The 19,701-nt window shown below is 37.1% G+C and overlaps 1 protein-coding gene across 2 annotated transcripts in view; it reads right to left on the reverse strand.

Annotated features, from left to right (window-relative positions):
* GALNT18 (polypeptide N-acetylgalactosaminyltransferase 18) overlaps positions 1 to 19,701 on the reverse strand; it is a 205,572-nt gene that overhangs the window by 86,192 nt on the left and 99,679 nt on the right. For both annotated transcript variants that reach the window (XM_065755351.1, XM_065755352.1), the window contains exons 3-4: positions 14,656 to 14,848; positions 3,911 to 4,077 (exon numbers count right to left, since the gene is read on the reverse strand). In XM_065755351.1, the coding sequence (XP_065611423.1) occupies positions 3,911 to 4,077; positions 14,656 to 14,848 (360 nt within the window). The remainder of the gene's footprint in view (positions 1 to 3,910; positions 4,078 to 14,655; positions 14,849 to 19,701) is intronic.

The following is a 19,701-nucleotide window of genomic DNA, read 5'->3' on the forward strand; positions in this document are numbered from 1 at the left end:
CAGAAGGTGAATAAAATGCTATTTCAGTCATCTGCAGCTCAGACAAGGCATTTTCTAGGAACATTTCTGAGGTCTAATTAACCATTGGCAGGCTTGGGAAAGTGACACTTAAAGGTGTTTTAAAGCCTTTCCTATGCAAATCCCACTCCCTCAATTGCAAAGAACCAGCTGGAAATCTCTGCCTCTTCTGAAGTCGGACATGAATAAATAACTGTATTGTTAAGTTATAAACAAATGAGTACATTCACTACCTCAGAAAAGAAAACAGCACTCCTGAGGAGAATGGGAAAGATTTTGATCTGACAGATAGCACTGAAACTACAGTAAAAGAGCTGAAACCAGTGCAATTATCAATTTCACAACAATGTGAGACCCAAACAAGACCCAAATTAACAAACTGGCATTTGGTGGCGGGGTGATGGGTATTTTTCTGTTTTGGTTTTTTTTTGTTTGTTTGTTTCTGCTTTAAAATAAATCTTTCGTTTTCATTACAAAGTATGCACAAGCAGTCATGGGAATGATTTTTTTTCTTTACCTTTCTATTAAACTCAAATTAGTAATAATGTACTTGGCAACATATATGACTCATCTAAATTTCACATCTATCTCATTCCCACAGGAAAAGATGCATGATGAAATACATATGTTAAGCCATGCAAACAGTTTTATTAAAATAAAAGATCAAACTTGGACCTGTCCAATCTATTTTCTGCCTTTAAAGGGCACATACTGGTATTTTCACCATTTGCTAACTTGAAAAATTAATGTAAAAAATGGGATGCTTCACAAAGATTAACTGAGGTCTCCTGAAACATAATTGGGAACTTGAAAAACTGCACTAAGGTTTAGAAGAAGTCATAGATAGTTTGCTTGACATCCCCTGAAGTGCATGAAGTACTGTTCAAGATAAATGTACCGTCTTTGGCCATACACTTGAATATATGGCTTCTGAAATCAGCCTTCCAGAATTTTAACAAGCAAACAGTTCTTCCACTGCTCCTCTCTGAAACATTCAGATTTACTAAAACTGGGGAGTAACTCAGGTGCTCATTATTCAATTTAAAATACAGACTGGAAAAAGAATTTAAACTGCTTTACCAGTATATAATGCCTTCACAAAAGCAAGAAATTCTAGTGCCCTCTTCTAGTGCCAATTACAGTATTTGCTTTTGTTTTAAACTATTATGCCATGCGAATCCAACCAAACAGTGCAAAAGGCTCAAAATAAAACATACATTCATTTGCACTCTCCCTGATCTCTGTTCTCACTTTCTTCTTTCTGTTCAGTTCCCATGCTGTGATGTTTCTTGCCTGCAAGACCCATGGCTGTGGTCTCACTGAAAAAATCTTAAATTAAGGTATAAAAGTTACCATCCTTGCAGAAAGCATCAGAGCAAACATAGCGCTTATAATGAGGCTTCCCACAGATCTCTGAGGATTCTGGAGCCAGATGCAAGCACAAAGCAAGCTTTTGCCTGCTCAGGTCACTTTACAGGGAAACTGAGTAACACACTTATCTTTCAAGCACTACCAGCCACAGGCTGAAGAACTATATACTAACAAATACCAAGAATGACACTAAAGTATTAGTTTAAGAAATGCTGAAATGGAGGGAAAAAAGATAGAAAAAAATAATATTGTAAAAGTGAATAATAAAATAAATAGTTCAATAATAGAAAAGCTCCTAAATCATGTTTATAATCACTTCTTTTCCTACCAAGCATCTATCTCTAAATGGACGCCTATTACCAAGCCTTCATCATACATTCTAGGATAAAGACAATTGTAGAAATCTAGTTTACCACTGTGGGGAAGATACACCAGAGGAAGGTTAAGTGGGTTCGTGGGTTGTTGGTTTTTTTTTTTCCAGTTCTCTTCTTCATCCCACTAGGGAGTGTGAGAGAAGGACTGTGTGATGCTGAGCCACCTGTCAGGTTAAACCACAACAAGAAGCAGTAGCAAATCCTAAAGAATTTTTCTAGGCAATTAAGTACCATTCTGCACCATGCTATTTTTTCTTTATAGTGTCATACAGCACCGAGACAAGGCAGTCACACCAACACCTATCTTCCTCTCAATTACTGCTTTTCTGTTTGGGGCCAGAAATGTAAGGGGCTGAGATGCTAGAGGAAAAGAAAGGTAGTCCTGTACAAAAAACACAGCCAATCATAAAATATCATGCCATACAGTAGGAATACTGGTACTAACACAAGACATGTCTGAACAGGTCTTCCTGAAAGATTAAGTGGTCTCTGGGGTTTCTTATCTATTTCAGGTAATAAATGCAACAGAAAATAATTTTGAGAAGCTTATAGAGCAACGTGCAAGAATCATATTTGCTAGGCCACTAAAATAACAGTGTTTCTGATATGACTCTGAAACACTCCTGCTGGAATAAATGTCCATCAATTCTAGAAAAAGAAACTCAAACTCTAGAAAACTCATTTTTCAGCCAGATTATTTTTCTTCCCTCATTTCCATCTTGTGGCCAACTTTAACTACAAGAGGACTCAGGCACTGCAGCACCAATATTCAATCAAATTCACTGAGCTCCTGGTGTTGTAGTAGCTGGAGCTCTTTGAAAGATTGCAGGAACGAATCTTTATAAACACATTCCAGAGTCCAAGACCACGTATCAATGTTGTATTTCAAAAATTCTTCCTACCAAATTCTTATGTGTTGCATGAAAGGGAAAATCAAGGGCAGCAATAGTGCCCCAGCAAAGCCATACATGTTTGAAGCAATTTTTCTTTTACTATTTTTTTATCAAATAGCTTCATCATAAATTGTGCTATAAACTAAGAATAACAACTTATATAAATTCTGGATGTCAATTTACCTATGCTATTCCATGAGCACATGTTTACAGAAAAGCTTGGGCAGCCTTAGGTAAACCTAAATGTGGCATTATTCATTGGGACTCGAATTAGATTTGATAAAATCCAAATCAAATTGTTGTGTTTTGTCTATACTTAAGGAGTCAGAATTTTACATTTTCCTTCACTGAGAGCCACCAGAAGAAGAAATGATGAAAAGTATAGCCTGGGAAGGAGAACTTAATTAATTGTTTACAAATACATTTCTCTGCTATGCAAATAACACAACTCTATGATCAGCAACAAGTCTCAGGATCTAGCTACAGAGATCACATAACAGTTGTAATGATGGTAAGGATACAGAAAGCCCTTTGTTCAGTGCTGCATTTCAACAGGATTGACTCAGATTCTCCTTGTATTTTAGTAGTTAAGAATTAACCCCACAACAAAGTCAAATTTTAAGATTCAATATCCTCTGCTTCTTAAAATTTCATTGGTCAAGTTGTCTGAGATTATGACTTGTAAATAATGTCCAGCATAGGCTCATTAATAAAAACATAGGCATTCCCATGCAATCAGAAATAAGCAGCAGTCCTTCAGATCACAGACAACAAGATCTTAACATGGTAGAAAAGCAGCAAGATAAATGTTGCCAATGAAAACCTACAAACAGACAAAACAGAAAATAAAAGAAAGAGAAAAGGTATTAGCAGTCTAAAGGAGATGTCTAAGAAACACAAGAACGTGAAACCACGCAACTAAAACAGGAAGACCACAGAAAGGATAGAATCCTCAAAGCATACTAAGAACTATAAAACATCTTAGGTCTTTATCATTATATTCAAAATTCTGCTTATGAGACGTCTTAAACATAAAGAAACAGTATTTTATATTTGTACATTTTTAACATAGCCACTTGCATATATTTGAAGACAATGCCAGCACAATTCTGATATGAGGAAGGGAGAAAACACAGTGAAAACCTCTGAAATGCTAATGGCATGAACAGAAGCCAGACTTCAAGGATTCTTAGTATGATTCAACCTCTATGAAAACAAACAAACAAACCACAAGGAACAACCACAATCTCTTACCGTTATTACTGTTATCGTCAACTAAAATAATCTCTTTGAGCAGGTGAGCAGGAGTCCGGTCAATAGCAGAATGAATAGAGCGCAGAATCACTGAGAGAGCTTCATTAACAAATATGAATACAATGCTGACCTCAGGAAGACTGCCAGGAAAAGTGAGGTTTCTGCATCTGGAGAAAAAGGTTAAAAAAAAAAAAAAGAATATAAACTTTGGAAGTCACAACATTAACATGAATTGCTTCAGAGAATCCTCAGATCAGAAACTCCCTGTGCCTGCTCAGAGCAGTGGTAGCCAAACAGGAGATTGATTAGTCCTAAAAAAATAAAAAAAATTTAAAAAAAAAGTGATCTTTGAAAACATTACCTGAAACAATCTACAAAAGCAAGGTATAAAATGAGCTCTTTTCCACTCAAGGTCCAAAACGCTGACAAATTACCTTGCAAACCAAAGGCAAACTCTTGTTTACATGCAGTTCCCAACTGCAGCTGCACTCAGAGTCTTTCTGGACAGTGAGGACAGGAATAAATAGTTTGTCCTTTAATTTGAAAAGCATACTCTTGATAGCCAAGTTAATTATCTCTGCTATTATATCTACCAGTCAAGAAATGGGGCTGCTTCTTCAGTCCAAGAAAAACACAGTAAAAGACCCAGCTCCAAACACCTTCGGTAAAAGACCTCAGACAGACTGTGTAGACAGGAAAAAAAACAATACAAGGATGCAAAACTTATCTGCAAGCTCTGACAGGAAGTTTAAGCAGAAGGAGGACTGCCCTTTTAACCTGGAAAATTTTCCTGCATTCATTTATTCTTTCAATAAATATGTTTTTTGGCCAAATAATTTTTAAGTTATGTTTGAATATGACTCCTTAACTCAATTTCATACTCAGTTAGAAAAGAGTCACATTTTTTCACTTTTATTTATTTATATCTGTGGAGTTAATGAATACAGACAAAGATCATGTGGGCATTCCCCTTCACTCTCCAGACATTAAACAAAAATAAAGTTCATTTAAAATGATTAATGTACATGTTTCATGTATGTTCTATGCAGGTATGCAATTTATATGTTTTATGTATGTTTTTAAAGCTTCTAGAAAGAGTTAGTGATCAGGACATATGACAGTGAAAATTATGGATATACATACAATAGTCAAAATTCAGCTGGCCAATCTATTTTTTCTCTTCTAATTTGAATTTGATGGAAATTGCTTAGAGAAATCCTTACATGTCTTAGGTACTTTTCTCTTTGTCACTGTGTGAAAGAATTGCTTCTTGTGCTGGTACCAGGTGCCACTGAAATCTCCCAAGACTTCTCTTCTCTAGGCTAAATAGTACCATCTTTCTATGTGTACATGAATTTTTATCTTTCAGCATATGAGGCTTCAAAACTTCTCAAAAACAGATGGTTTTCCACACCTGTCTCCTGTACCCTAGAGTGAGTATTTTACCCTCTGAAATAATTCATTAGAAGGTCAGCTTTTAAGGCAAACAAAACTCTTAAAGCACTGCTTAAAAACCTGCCTAGATGTCTGAGCAGGGAAAACAAGCACAAATCAACTTGGGTTCAGCACCATCATAACTGAGAAGAATCGTTGGCAACTGTGAATTTTATGTGCCACAATGGGTACGCAGCAGAGGGAAACAGGATTTTTAAAGTGTATATTCCAGATTCAAAGTTGCACAAAGATCCCTGTAGTTACAATCACATCACAAATTTTAAATGCAAAATCTCATAATTTCCAGGAGATGCTAAACCCTATTACAGATACAGATAATCCAAGAATGGAACTGTTCATGCAGTGGTACGTGCATGCCAATCTACATGAACAAAGGAAATGGCACTAATCTGGATAATGTTCCTTTGTAGATGTCATCTCTTATACATAAATCAGAAGTACAAATCTGCATAGACATTAATAGGACTAACAAAATAAGGACTAAGAAAATTGCAGTTTCCTTTACAAGTTCATAAAACTTAAAGATTTCGCTCTGATGTAAGGATTAAAATTTCATTCCAATTTTGAAAATTAGGATTCAAAAGGAGTGCAGTATGAACTACTCAAAAGGCTTAGGCATCTAGAAATAATTTTCAGTATTAGCCTATAAAGTATCCATAAAACCTGCTATTCCAGTGATTCCGTTGCAGCAAAAAATGCATAGATTTATAACAGTAAAGCAAACAAAGATGCAGTCAGTCTTTTAGCTATATAGCATAGGCAGTTATCCTCAGCAGTTCTAATGTTACAAAGAAGATAAAAAGGAAACTCAGGGGACATTTTAATATTTTCACAGAACAGACAAATAGCAATAGCAAGTTTGGAAAATATCTTAAATTACAATTAAAATACACACACACACACAAAAAAAAAAAAAAAAAAAAAAACCCAGAGGATTTCCTTCCTCAAAAACTGAATTTTGTCCACAAAATCAAGTGAAGGTTGAAGTACGTTAACTATGCTTTTGCAAGAAAGTACAGTGACAAATTACGTTTTAAAAACAAAGAAACAAACCCTTGATACAAAATCAAACCCCCAAAATCGACTGCCCTACTACAGAATATTGCATAAACTTAAATGTTGTAAGACAGTTTCTGCTTGTGACATGTCTTTCATCTAATTAAATGAAATTATTTGTATTATTTTTCCTACCTGCATTCATTTACATTTTTTCAAATAAAATCTTTGTGGACAGGATTTTCCATTGTCTGGCACCTTGTACAAGACAAGAGCATTGTGTATTATATGAATGTCACTTGACTCCTATTTTGCCCCAGTATATACCAAAAGAAATCTGCATATGATAAAAGAAAACAGAATTAGGCTCTCATCAAGTCCAATTTTTTTCAATGCCTTACAAATGAGTCCCTGGTGCATTCCTAAATTGAATTCACTTTTTTCATCTAGCACATCTATCATCTTTACTTTCAGCTTGAGTTCAATACGTGTACTTTAAAAAAAAATTGCATTTTACATTGTTATTTTATCCTCTTTTTCCTTCTTCATATTATTTAAACAAATTGGAATTAAACACATCCAACTTAGTTTCTGCATGGAATGCAAAAAATATGTACAGTTTCACAAGAGCAGCTATCTTTGTGCTAAGTTTTATGAGTAATAAAATTTCATACTTTCAGAATAAAAAATTAATAACTATAGGGAAGGGATGGGCATGTATGCATATAAAACATACTCCAAATGGGGGAAAAGGGAGGAAATTAAATAGCTCAAAATCTGATATCCATTAAGCCCTAAGAAGTGCGCTGTTGCATGGCAACCAGTAATGTACATGCTTTAACAACAGCTCTGCCTCTGACTCATTCTGGGGCCTTGGACAAACCCCCAACCTGCCCAGGTCTCAGTCACTCCCCTGTGCAAAGTAAGGCTCACAAAGTATTGAACATACTCCAGTATGAGGATTAAGTGAATCTGAAATATAAATTCTAAACATAATTTGAAATTACAATGAAGAGTATCATTACAATGTAACTAAATTTACCTCTCACAACTAACCCTGCTAAATTACATTGAGCTAATAACACTAAAGTAACAGTTGTCATGGTTACCAGAAATTTAGAGAAACTCCTAGTGTTCTATTTCAAGCATAACTCTGGCAGCTGGAGGACAGCATACATTATGAATCTTCCTTCAAACATTTGTCCGTGAGAAAATTATATTCATCTTGAACACACACATTGTGATACTGCAGTTCAGCTAGTCACATTAAAATGTTTTTAGTATAACTATGGAGTAAGAACAATAAACAAGAATGATTTTCTGTATTAATAACTTATCTATTAGACCTACAAATATTATGAAAACATTATAAAAAAGAAGTATTTTCTCCAATTTTTTAGAACCTTTCAATTAAGAGTTACATTGGTATCACAGCCAACAACAGAAACAGAACATATTTTGACTAAACTGTTGAACTGTGACATAGCTTCCCTTTTTTTCTTTTTTAAATACAGGATACAATGAAGCATGTCACTAAAAAATTGGGGTTAAGGTATCGTTCTAATAATCTATGTAGGAGGATGCATTAGTTCCAACTGAATAAAAATGTATCAGAAACACAAGCAAAAACAGAAATGTATTTTCTTCAAGATCTGGTATTATTTAGTCATCAACAAACAGACGTTTAAGATGGATGATAGGAAACAAAAATGCTACTCAAGCAAAAAAGAAATAAAGAGCATGAAAAATCTTGCAAAAGATCCAAGTTTTGTAAAAATTTCAGCTTAACTATTAAAATTTATTGATTTTGTGTTTATTCTTCATCTTTCCTTTTACAGTATTATCAGAATTTTAAGTGCTAATTTAACTATAGTAAGAAAACTAACATTGAACTTCCTTTCTACTGATCATTGAGTATTACGATCCAGCATTATGGAACTGACAGCAGCAAAACATTAACTTTTGCTGCAAATCTAGAAAATGTTGCTTGTGGTCAAAATCTTTTACAGGAGAATAAAGGTGGCATTCAATTGAAGGATTTGTGGCAGGAAAAACAAACAAAATACTAGGCAAAAAGGAAAGATAAGATGACTGAGAAGCTGTTAAATATGCAGGTAAATTCCAAGATTGCAACAAAAGAGTGAGTTGTTCTTGCTCTCCTAAGCATTGTACAACATTGGTTTAATTGTACCTGATCAATTCCTCACATCTTTTAATAAAATATACACATTTGATAAAAGTATACAATAAAGATCTTTTTTTTTTCCTCTTGGTACTTAAAACCAATACCTTTCTCTGAATAAAGCACTTATAATGGCAAGCTGGGAGCCTATGATCTCAATAAAACTCACTTTTTATGAACGTAGGGAGAATTCTGTATGCCTGTTTGTACAAAAACTGTTACTCTTCCAGTACTATGCCAGGGGTTATGCTGAGTACGTGTAAGCGTACACCAAGTGAAGAAAATACATGTTATGAGAGAGAAAGTGAACATGGATTACACCATCACTATTTCTTCCAGTTAAAGCAGAAAACAGAGAAGAGCAGAAACAAGTGTGCAGCATTATTAACTGGGTTTATTATAACTTCAGAGGCTGCAGCCAATTTGACACCATTGCTAGTGATATTAAATACTTTTAGAGGAGCCATTTGGGCAGATGCATTCAGACATGGCAAAGTGAATCACAAACCAGAATCACAGAGGGTGGCCAGTGCTATAACTCAGTTTGAAGAAAAGAAAACAGAAGAACCAATGGCAGAGATGAATAAAAGAGAGTGGAAAATGAACCAGGTATTTGAAAACTAGGCTGAATAACTTGGTAATTTCAGGACTTCTATCCAAAATAATCTTACAAGTGAAGCACCAGACTTTTGTGCTCTTTATAAAGGACTCCTTCAAAATATCAAAAACCACATGCAATATTTAACTGTCTATTATGATTAGAAACAACAGAACTGTGTAAAACAAACACGAAGTCCTATACATCACTCACAGCAGAATAGACTATTTCATGGATACATGGTGATTTAAGCTCAGATGAAGCTAAAGCTTATGGAATGCAAATCCCCAGGAGCTACTTTTGAGGATAAGCAGAGCTAACATTCAAATTCCTAACTTGAACCTCACAGTCAGGAATCACATTTTTCTTACATCAGTTTTAACCGAGGAAAACTTACAGGCTTGTACAGATCTGATGCTATTTTGCATACTATGCGTACAGGTCTGCATGTACCACAGTAATACTAGCAGCAGCACAGGCATTTTGACAGATGTACACATATTAACAGCTTTTGTTCTAAAAACTTATTACTCTCCTCAACGAGCAGATGCATAATTTTTCTCCCTTCTGTGGATATCCTGCCTGTTCCATTCTGACACCAACTCTGCTACTCTTCAAGGCTTCTACCATCTTCCCTTGCTGAACTGAGACTCAAAACAATACAGTCTGGGATAGGTGAACTGTTTGAAATAAGAAGCACTTAGAAAATTACCCAAGCCTTTCTTTGCACAAGAAACCTCTTGCTTTTTCTAGTTGCTGAACAGCACTGACTGGGAAAAGTGCACATCTGCAGTAAGCCAATTGTTGTACCATGTATTTAGCAATCTGCAAGAAGGATCTTTAAATCTGATCTTTAAATTCATCTCTACCTGTTTTCAATTCTTCCTACAAATACCATTTCTTTTACAAATGGAGAAGAACTTTTGACTGTAGTTAATACTGGTCGAAAAGGTTCCCTTAGCCACTCCCTTTGTATCACATGTGCTCTGCAGGAGCAGAATTCTTCAACACAATTCTTCCACATGGGGTCCCATTATACATCTTTTTTTTTCCTCACAGCTCCTCACTTTCTCATCACTTATTTGGAAAATGTTATTGCTCTTTCACATTTATACTTCATCAGACTGGATCAGGCAACACAAAATTTACAAGCCAAAGCAGAAGCCTAAACTGTGTCCACTCAAAAGGAGATTTGGTACACAGGTTTGGGATCTCTAAATAAACTACCTCTGCTTAACACCTTTCTGTGAATCTCTTCAACATTACAGTCAAAACAAGCTTTGTGGGTGCTGTCTGCTCTACTTAAGATAATTGAACACAACAGAACTATAATGAATATGGAGTGTTATCCTATTTCTGTGCTCAGTAAGGCCAACACTGCTTTCCTCAATGCTTCCAAGCTCATTAGAGTCAGTAGTTATTTGTAACTCTGTGACACAGACACATTATGGGCTAACAGATGGCTATATGGGTGGTAAACAGCAGTGTCTGGTTGCAGCACAAAGATATACATGGATGCCTTGTGAGAGACAACATCAACAATTCTCCCCAATCCCGCTGAGTTATTTTGATGTGAGCACAGTAGACAGAACAAAGGTTACAGCAGAGTCATACCAATATTAAAAGGAGCTACAGTATTTCTCAGTACCAAGAGACTTTGCAGGAACACAGGCACAAAATTTTGATGAGAAAAGAGAGAGAGCTATGACTGCTAGTTGTTATTGATCAGTAAAGCCCAAAGACAGATACATCAAACATTTAGTGTGTCCACTACATTTTTCCTTTATATTCTTTTACAACTGCACCCTTCTTGAACCTATTTCTACTTTGGCTTACATGTTGTGTTTGGGTCCTCAATTTGATGGTACAGTGTATGAAGACTTGGATGTCTTCAATCTGCAGTAATTTCTTGCATTTTTTTTTTCTCAGTATCCAGAATCACACAATTCTAGATTGCCTTGTTAAAATTAACACTAAGGAGGAAGCTGAATAAAGTTCTGGCGCTTATTTCTTAAGAAATAATAACCTAGAAAATAAGATACATAGGTCCATTTTCCTAATCTGGGTGAATAATAAGTAAAAACAGAATGGACATTATAATATCCAGATATCTGGGGACTTCAGGAGCACAGTCTCACATAGCTGGCACCACCGACTCAGGAAACTGCAGAGACCCTTAGTGCTCACTTTGTTTTACTACATAACTCTCCTTCCCAACCCAAACATTCCTTTAGTGAACTCTTGTTATTTCTCTGCTACTGTCTGCTTTTTCCTCAATACTCAATCCTTTATCATCTTCTTGACTACGAACACCCAAGATTCAAACTATACATGGCTGAAAAAAGTCACCAAGATAGCTGCCTCCTCGTCTTCCCCTCCTGCTTCTAAAGCTTATGCTGTTGCTGGCTACTTAGTTGTTGCCGCTACTGCATTTGCCCTTCAAGCTGATCTTGGAAATAAACACAAGCAGCCTGGGATAGAGGAAAATTACATTGTTGAAAGCTGAGACAGTGAACCTGAGAGTCACTCACATGAAATACTGACCTCATGCTGCTCTTTACTCAAAGCTGTGTGCAAGCACAAAGCCTGCAGGCTGCAAAAAAGGGGGCTATGTGGGCTGCTCTGCTTGGATTCACAGCCTGTAAGAAGCTAAGCATTTTGACATCTTTTGGTTTGCATAGGTTACTCAGAAATACAACCGTTTCTGCTTCAAGCCTAATTAGCAGAGGTATAGTTAAGTTTGAGAAACTTGGGAACTAAAAGAACATTTGTTTGTTGTTAGTGCCAACTTAGTGTCACACACTTGGCAGATCACTTTATTCTTCCAGATTCAACAGAGGCCAATTAGATGAGAATTACATTACTCTCCAGTTATATTTCTGTTGTCTTACCAACAGCAGATATTTTCACATGATTAGTATAGATGATAGAGCGCAGCTGAGCCTGAATGTATCCATAAGAACTCCATTTCCTTCAGCTAACTCTCTATAAGCCTTGGCTAGGATTTTTATGTCACACTGCCTATTGTAGAAGCACTGTTTAATCCAGGCAGATCAACTTGGAATTTCTCTAAGAACAACTGTAGCACTGCTGTGATACCTGTGTTTTATTACTTTTCAAGCAGGAAGTTGATTAACTGCATCTCCATGCTACTTGCTCTGTGTTCTCTTCAGAACAAGCTATCCTTGATTTTCATGCTATGCTGCTTGAGTCTATTATCTGCTCAAGAATACTTCCAATACATCCATATAGACTCCAGAAGTGACTAAGGCAACTGGCTTTTAGAACAGATGCTTGAAATCCTAACAACAGAAAATTGTGGTGAAAAACATACTCAGATGAGGTAAGATTTTTCCTGAAATAGTCACATACATGCTTTCACACAAATACAAATTTCCACATGAGGACTGGGGATTCATTTTTTCAGGAAGCTGACTTTCAGAACACCCTGTAACACAGTATTCCATGGAGTGCTTACTATATATGTGGCAAACAGTGTACAAGCTACATGACAATGCATTTCATTTCCCTCAGTATTTGAATTCACTACCTTTCAGTGTCAGATTACCCATTCATTTCTGAACCACGATTAAAAAAAAAAAATCTTCCTAAGCTATCATTACCAATCTGCCATTTTGTATGCACATGTCCATAGGCATACAGCAATGCCTAGCATGTTTTTGGCAGATAGCTAATTAATTCAAATTTTCACCTCAATGAGGATCACATGTGTCAAGGTGTTGTCCGTGACAGTGACCCAAGGGAAACCGAGAAGGGAGAGGGGAGAGAAAAAGAAACTGCGTCAGTGGCCGCGCGGCCGCCGGAGCAGAGCCGCGCTCCGGGAGGGGGAGGGGGAAACGGCGGGAAGAGATGGGTCTACAAGAAAAACAACGGCACGATCTGAGAAGGAACGGTAACTACTAAATCTAATAAAATTGAACAATTGAGAGAGAGATAAAAATTTCCAAACCAAAAGCCGTGAGCTTACGCTAAGGAGGACCTGCAGGGGATGCACACGTGCTGAACCTCCACGGCAGCCCAGAGCAACGCGCCCAGACCGAGCGCCGCCTGCATCCGGTGCGGAGCTCCGCCCCTCTGCTGCTCCCACACCATTAACTCCTTCACTGCTGCGTGATGCTCTGATGTGGAATACCGGCATCAACACCACAAAACCACAACAACATGATTCATTTTAAAGTGGAATTTCTTTTAAAATATTGATCAGATTTTTTTTTTCCAGATAAAGCAACACATTCTTCTGTCTTTATTCACACCCACAATTATAAAATAGATTGAACTGACTCAGAAGAGTCAGTTCTGAAGATATAGAAGAATAGACACACTTCTGTCACTAGTATCTTGTTAATTTATTTTTCCTCTAAATTAGCTTAGAATATAAAAAAAAAGTTTCCCCACTACAGCCAATAAGAAAATTCTTTAATCAAAATACAAATATAATTGCACAGATCTTGATTTCTTTAAGGTTGTTATTTCAGCGAACTTACTACAAATATTTCTAAAATGAGATATACCATAATATAAATAATAGCTGTATTTAAAATGGCTTAATTGTTGCCTCAAATGGAATTCCTATCTTTTCATTCATACCACTCAATATATGGTAAAATATACTGCTTATTGCTTCAGTTATTATAACATTTGCTTAAAAGTTAATGAGATCACATTTAGATTGCATTTGGGATGGGTGAGGAGCTGAAAAGCCTTTCACATCCTGGTTACTGGTTCAATTCATTAACCGCCTGTCCTATTTAATGTTTGGTTGGTTTTGTTTTGTGGGGTTTTCCTTTTTTAAAGAGCTGCTTAAAAGCAGTTTTTATTCTACCCACAAGTTGCTGTCTGAAAGGAAAAGATGTATCATCAAGGCTGAAAAACAGTTGTGTTAACTGTCTCTGTGAATGGTTCTTCTAGAGCAGGACTCAAATGCATTAAACATGTCCATTCACATGGTCCCACCCATCTTACCTAAACATTTTTGAAATAACAGTGGATGTATTTATGCTCTGACATGAGTACTTCCTAGAACTGAAGCAGAGCTGAGTGAAAGCTAGAGGTTCCATGGTCTTTCAGCTGGTACACACTGCTTGCCTAAAATTCAGATTGCACTACTAGCACTCACCAGACTCGCTTGCTTTCTGATTTTTATGGTCTTCCAAGAAGAAAAATTCTTATTTTCTTGTTATTATAGGCAGGCCTTGTGATAAAACTGAAATCTAACAGGTGCTATTTTCCTTTAGCAACAAAACACTATAAAGTGTGAAATGTAGGTGATATTAATGTTCCCAAAGAGCTTGGGGAGCTTAGTGGGATTTTAAGGGGACTTAATTTGGGTACTCATCTCTCTGGGGACTACCTATCGTATACTTCATAGAAATGACTTATAGGCATACCTGTAACCTACCTATGAGATTACAGAATGCAACACTACCAGGCAAAAAGGAGCTAACAGACTGGAATTCAGGAACCTAAAATGCTCAGGTTACTTACAACACTTACCCATTAGGCCTAAGGTCAGGCAGGCGCCTGTCCAGCGGCAGGCGATCGCTCAGGTACGCATTGTAGCCGTAATACTGGAACTGTTTAAGAGCAATACGCCTGTTTTCAGGACTGAGATCCTGGCCCCAGTGAGCAAAGAGAGATGAGTCAGTGAATGCCTCAGCAGGATTTTCTTCCAGTTTTGGTGGAGCTTCTACAACAGACAAAGATAAAAAGAAACAATTTTAGACTTTCATTCAAATAAACTCCAGGGCATGTTAATTTAAAAGACATAACTTTAGGGAGAACACTAGGCAAAACACCAAATTCTTCCAGCTTATTGCAGCCTGTAAGTCTTCACAAAACACGTCCTCGTATGCCTCTTATATCAGAATAACTATTAATACCTGAGGCTTAAAACTTAAAAATTCAAAAAATAGTTATGTTAAAACCAATTCTTTCTCATCAAATCAAAACTGAAGGCCAGGACTGAAAATCCTGATTGAAATTGCAGAAAAATTCTCATCAGACAATAAAAATGTTGTTTGTTGTTTCTTATATATATATATATATATATATATATATACAGATGAACAATTTAATTTCAGAAAAATTACTATGCTAGGAAAAAAGGATAAAATTTTAAAGGGGAAAAAGAAAGACAGTCGACACAGGACAGACAATGTGGCCACTAAAATTTCTGTGTAGAACAAGTTCTTTGAAACTACAGATTTAGCATAGAGAAAAAATTCACTGCACTTGACATCCACGCTTAAGTAGCAAACCAGTTTTAGTCATACCATGTTTTTATAGTCCTGTTTACCGGTTGAGTCTGTTTTATTTTTTGGCCCATATTTTAGGCAGTGTAATAATGCTAATGAAATCTTCACTTAGTAACATGTTTAATTATAAAAATGCTTCAGTTCTAAAAAGATACATTCTGAGCTGCTGTACCTAGATCTTAAGTTAAAGAGTTTCATTACAATGAAATCACAGTGTTTCTTTTTCAGTGTTTAACTGCACAAGAGATCTGCTCAGAATGACTGGTAGCACCATCATCTCATCTATCCTGCTAGCCTCCCAGTCTTAATTCAAGTGACCATGCAGTCAAAGCTAGAGAACTCCTTGTCTCTGCAAACACTTCATTATATAAAGTACACTGTAAACGGAATATCAAATGCCTTGCTCGGCTCTGATTTGTCATCGTAGATAGATGCTTACAAAATAAAAACATCTTCATTTTCTCCAAGCCCTAATTATGAATATTGTCCACAGTCACAAACAACTAGCCATCTAAATAAAAAATCCTCATTTCTCAAAAGCTGCATTCACAAACCACAACTCATTAGTACCGATCACACAAACATAAGAAAATAGAAGTAAATATTCAGATAACTGTCAATATTCCAACAGGCAGAAACTTCACTGTTGAGAGCCAGGATAGCATCATCCTCCACACCCACAGTCACCTACAGACCTGACAGCTGGCTTAAGCTAGCTACACAGAAATGTTTAAAGAAAACAGTTTGTGTGGTAACAGCACATACCACCAGAGCAGTGAGTTTCCAAGTATGCCAAGAACCACATTCTTTGATCTCTTACTAAAACGAACCCAAAACACAAAAACATACATTCAGATTAAGTTGTTTGATTCATTCAAGATGTTTTTCATTTTCCTCTGACAACACTGACAGGAAACCACTGACACGTGCACTAAATTCCAACCTCTGCAAATTTGTAATGTTTACATACACATCAAAGTACTGCCTTACAGCCTGAATCCCAGAATCCGCTCCACTTCTTCAAAGACACACTAAATCCTCAGTCAAATGAGGCAGGCCCTGCTGCCACATAGACAAATGTCACAGAGTAGAGATTTTACAAGTCTGCAAAGTGCTTCAAAAAAAACTCAATAGCAGTCCAAAAACCATAGCAGTGGGGAAAGCTGCAAGTATCTCTATCTGTTGACACTAAGTGACCTCCACAAAAAAAGCCTGAATTATATAAACAATCTTACAAGCTAACTTCACATCATAAGAGGTACTTAGATCAGATGCAGGCAGTAGAAATTAATGTTGTTCAGCACTATATATACATAGCATATACACACATGCTAGACAAGGAAATTATGCAAGCATTTAACTCAGGTTAAACACACGTCGAAGTTTTCTATTGGAACATAGTCTTTATATCAAATGGGATTCAAGTCACAATCACACTTACAGACTTATAGTCACACTACTAAACATAAATTCTCCTTAATGAGCTTTTCCAAAAGGTAGGCAGAATGAGAGACCTGAGTTTCTGGGACACTTCCACTGGTACAGCAAAATAATACTGACTTGAAAAAGAATTTAATTTGATAAACAAAGGAAGGCCACAAAGATGATCAGAAGGCTAGAGCATCTCTCCTATGCAGGAAGGCTGAAGGAGTTGGGCTTGTTTAGCTTGGACAAGAGAAGGCTCTAGGGCAACATCACTGCAGCTTTCCAGTACTTGAAGAAAGCTTACAAAGCAGGAGGTGGACCGTCTTTTTAGATATTCTGATAGCAATAGGATAGGGAGAAATGGCCTTAAACCAAGAGGAGAGATTTAGGTTGGATGTTAGGAAGATACTTTTAACTCAGAGAGTGGTGAGGTGCTGGAAAAGATTGCCCAGAGAGATAGTAGATGCCCCATCCCTGGAGGCATGTTAAGGCCAGATTGGATGAGAACCTGGGCAGCCTGACCTAGTGGCTGGCAACTCTGCGCATGACATGGAGGGGCTGGAACTAGATGACACGTAAGGTCCCCTTACAACCTATGCCATTCTATGATACAATTCTATGAAACAAAAAAATGAATTTAGTAGTCATAAACAAATAAGAATAAAGCTGGACACATCCAGAGAATATAAGTTCTGTATGACTAGACTACAGACACGCAATACTCACTCAGCAGTTAGAAGCTTTAAGCTTCACATGCAGTCTTCACTTTTCCCCAGACTTTCTGCAGTCTGAGACCCTGCCTTCTGCTTATGAAAGCCTAACAAAGTAATACTCCCATAATTTCCTTGGTAATTATTTCGTATCTATTAGAAGATTAAGGTACAAAGTGTTCATTTTTTCTAACATCCTCACAGAATTAACACATTCAGGGCAGAAAAGTGCACTGACAGAATTGTGAGGGGAGTTCTTCAAGACAAAGAAGTGACTCCCCTGCCAGGCTGCCCCTCCTGAGGTCAGCATCCTTCCTTCTCCTCCCATTGCTTCGCACACTAACAGGAAAAATGGTATTATCTGGATTTTTCCAAATCAAACATGCTTTTCTGAAGGCTTTAACTTACATTTATATCAATGGCAGATGACTATCTGATATATGATTCATCACATACAAGTGCCCCAAAAGAGGTCTGAATAAAAATAAAGCTCACTGTAAGAGCAGTGCATATGCATTTGTAATTGCACATAAGGACAATCTGCCATTCATGAATGTCCATCTTGGGAATCACTGTACTCAGAATCACACTCACACAGGCATCTGTTGCATTTTATCTGCGATTTTTGCGGCCAAGATCATTTCCTAAAGTGATAAATGAATGTCTTGCTGCTTTCTGATTGAAAAAGCACTCAGTAAAATCTGGGCTGTATCTGTAAGACTAAGATTTTCAAGCAATGGTTATCCATGGGCGCTGTCTACAAGATCCAAAAAGAAATGCCAAAACTTCAAATTGTAACTTCAAACAATGGAATTAAGCATGCATTTCTGATGACAAAGCCTTTCTTTTCTTTGACTGAAAACTCCAAGGGACGTGCATTTATTCAGTCAGTGTACCACAAGAAATAAAAACAATTGCTGTAAGACCATTAGCTGCCTTTTGACTACTCCACTAGCGTGTTTTACATCTTATTCTCTGAAAACAGAACTTGGTCTGTATTCCAGCCACTTCTTACCGCTTGCTTATACAATTGCGGAATGATCATGGGAAATTAAGGCTCAAAGGTGAGCCAGGAAGTAGTACTGCCTGAAGCAATGCTAAGGTAGGCACATTTATCTGCTCAGCTATTGCTAAGAAGGAAAGACGAGTCCCATTTCTCCTGTGGGAAGAAAGCTTATCATCCACAGCAAGTTTATGTATGTGTTAGTATGGGGTCTTCACTACACTGAATTTCTACATCGTGCAAAGTGGTATACACAGACATAAAACTGACAATTGTTGGCAGGCTGACACTTTGCCACTAAATTGATGTGCTTAATAATTTACTCACATCTCAGTTGGCGGTACGCTTGGATAGTCAGTCACCAAATAAGAAAATACTGGTAAAATCCAGGGTGCATATGACATAAAAACAATTCTCTTTTCCTAACAGAACCTATTTCTACTAGTAACTGAAGCTTGAACAAACTTGCATTACCTTCACTCTTGCAATGAATTGTGGGTATATGTTTCAAAGTTTGAACAGCTTTCTCTATTGTGTTGGGTACCGCAGGAGTGGGAAGAGATCAGGTGCTGCCCCGTGCCAGACACTCTCGGCTCTGCAGCAGATCCATCACTGGCCAAGAATAAGCAATGCTAACAGCGCCTTTGCAAAAACCTATCTAAGGAAGGGCAGAAAGCAATGAGGAATACAGAACACAGGTACAAGAGAACAACAAAAAGAACAATGCTGAAAACAAAGGAATGAGAGATGACTACGGTCAGAGAATTAGGAATTGCTCCCAGGTTTACCATGGGTCCATTTACACCCCCGCAGGACCTGCAGACCATGAATAAGCTCACACCAGAGCACAGCAAACATGCAAGCAAGAAGGTGGAGCGGAAGAAGAAGAGCAAAAAACAAGGAGCGTGCACTGAACCTGACCTCCTGTGCTATCTGCTGCCTCATTGAAGGGATTGAGTGTAACCAGCAGCTTTAACAAGGGAGCTGGAGAGGAATCTTGAGTGATGCCGAGTCTAGAAAAAGGGGGAAAAAAGAGATATTTTCCCTTGAGTATTTTAAGTGTTTGTGATCTTTGCTTCTGAATATCCAAGTCAGTTACTGTACGTTCACATTAAATGCCAATAAAAAAACGCTGTCTTCAGAGGGT

Source organism: Cyrtonyx montezumae, unplaced genomic scaffold, assembly GCF_038088225.1.
Source record: "Cyrtonyx montezumae isolate F1298 unplaced genomic scaffold, pur_monq_1.0 scaffold_10, whole genome shotgun sequence".
Lineage (NCBI taxonomy): Eukaryota > Metazoa > Chordata > Aves > Galliformes > Odontophoridae > Cyrtonyx > Cyrtonyx montezumae.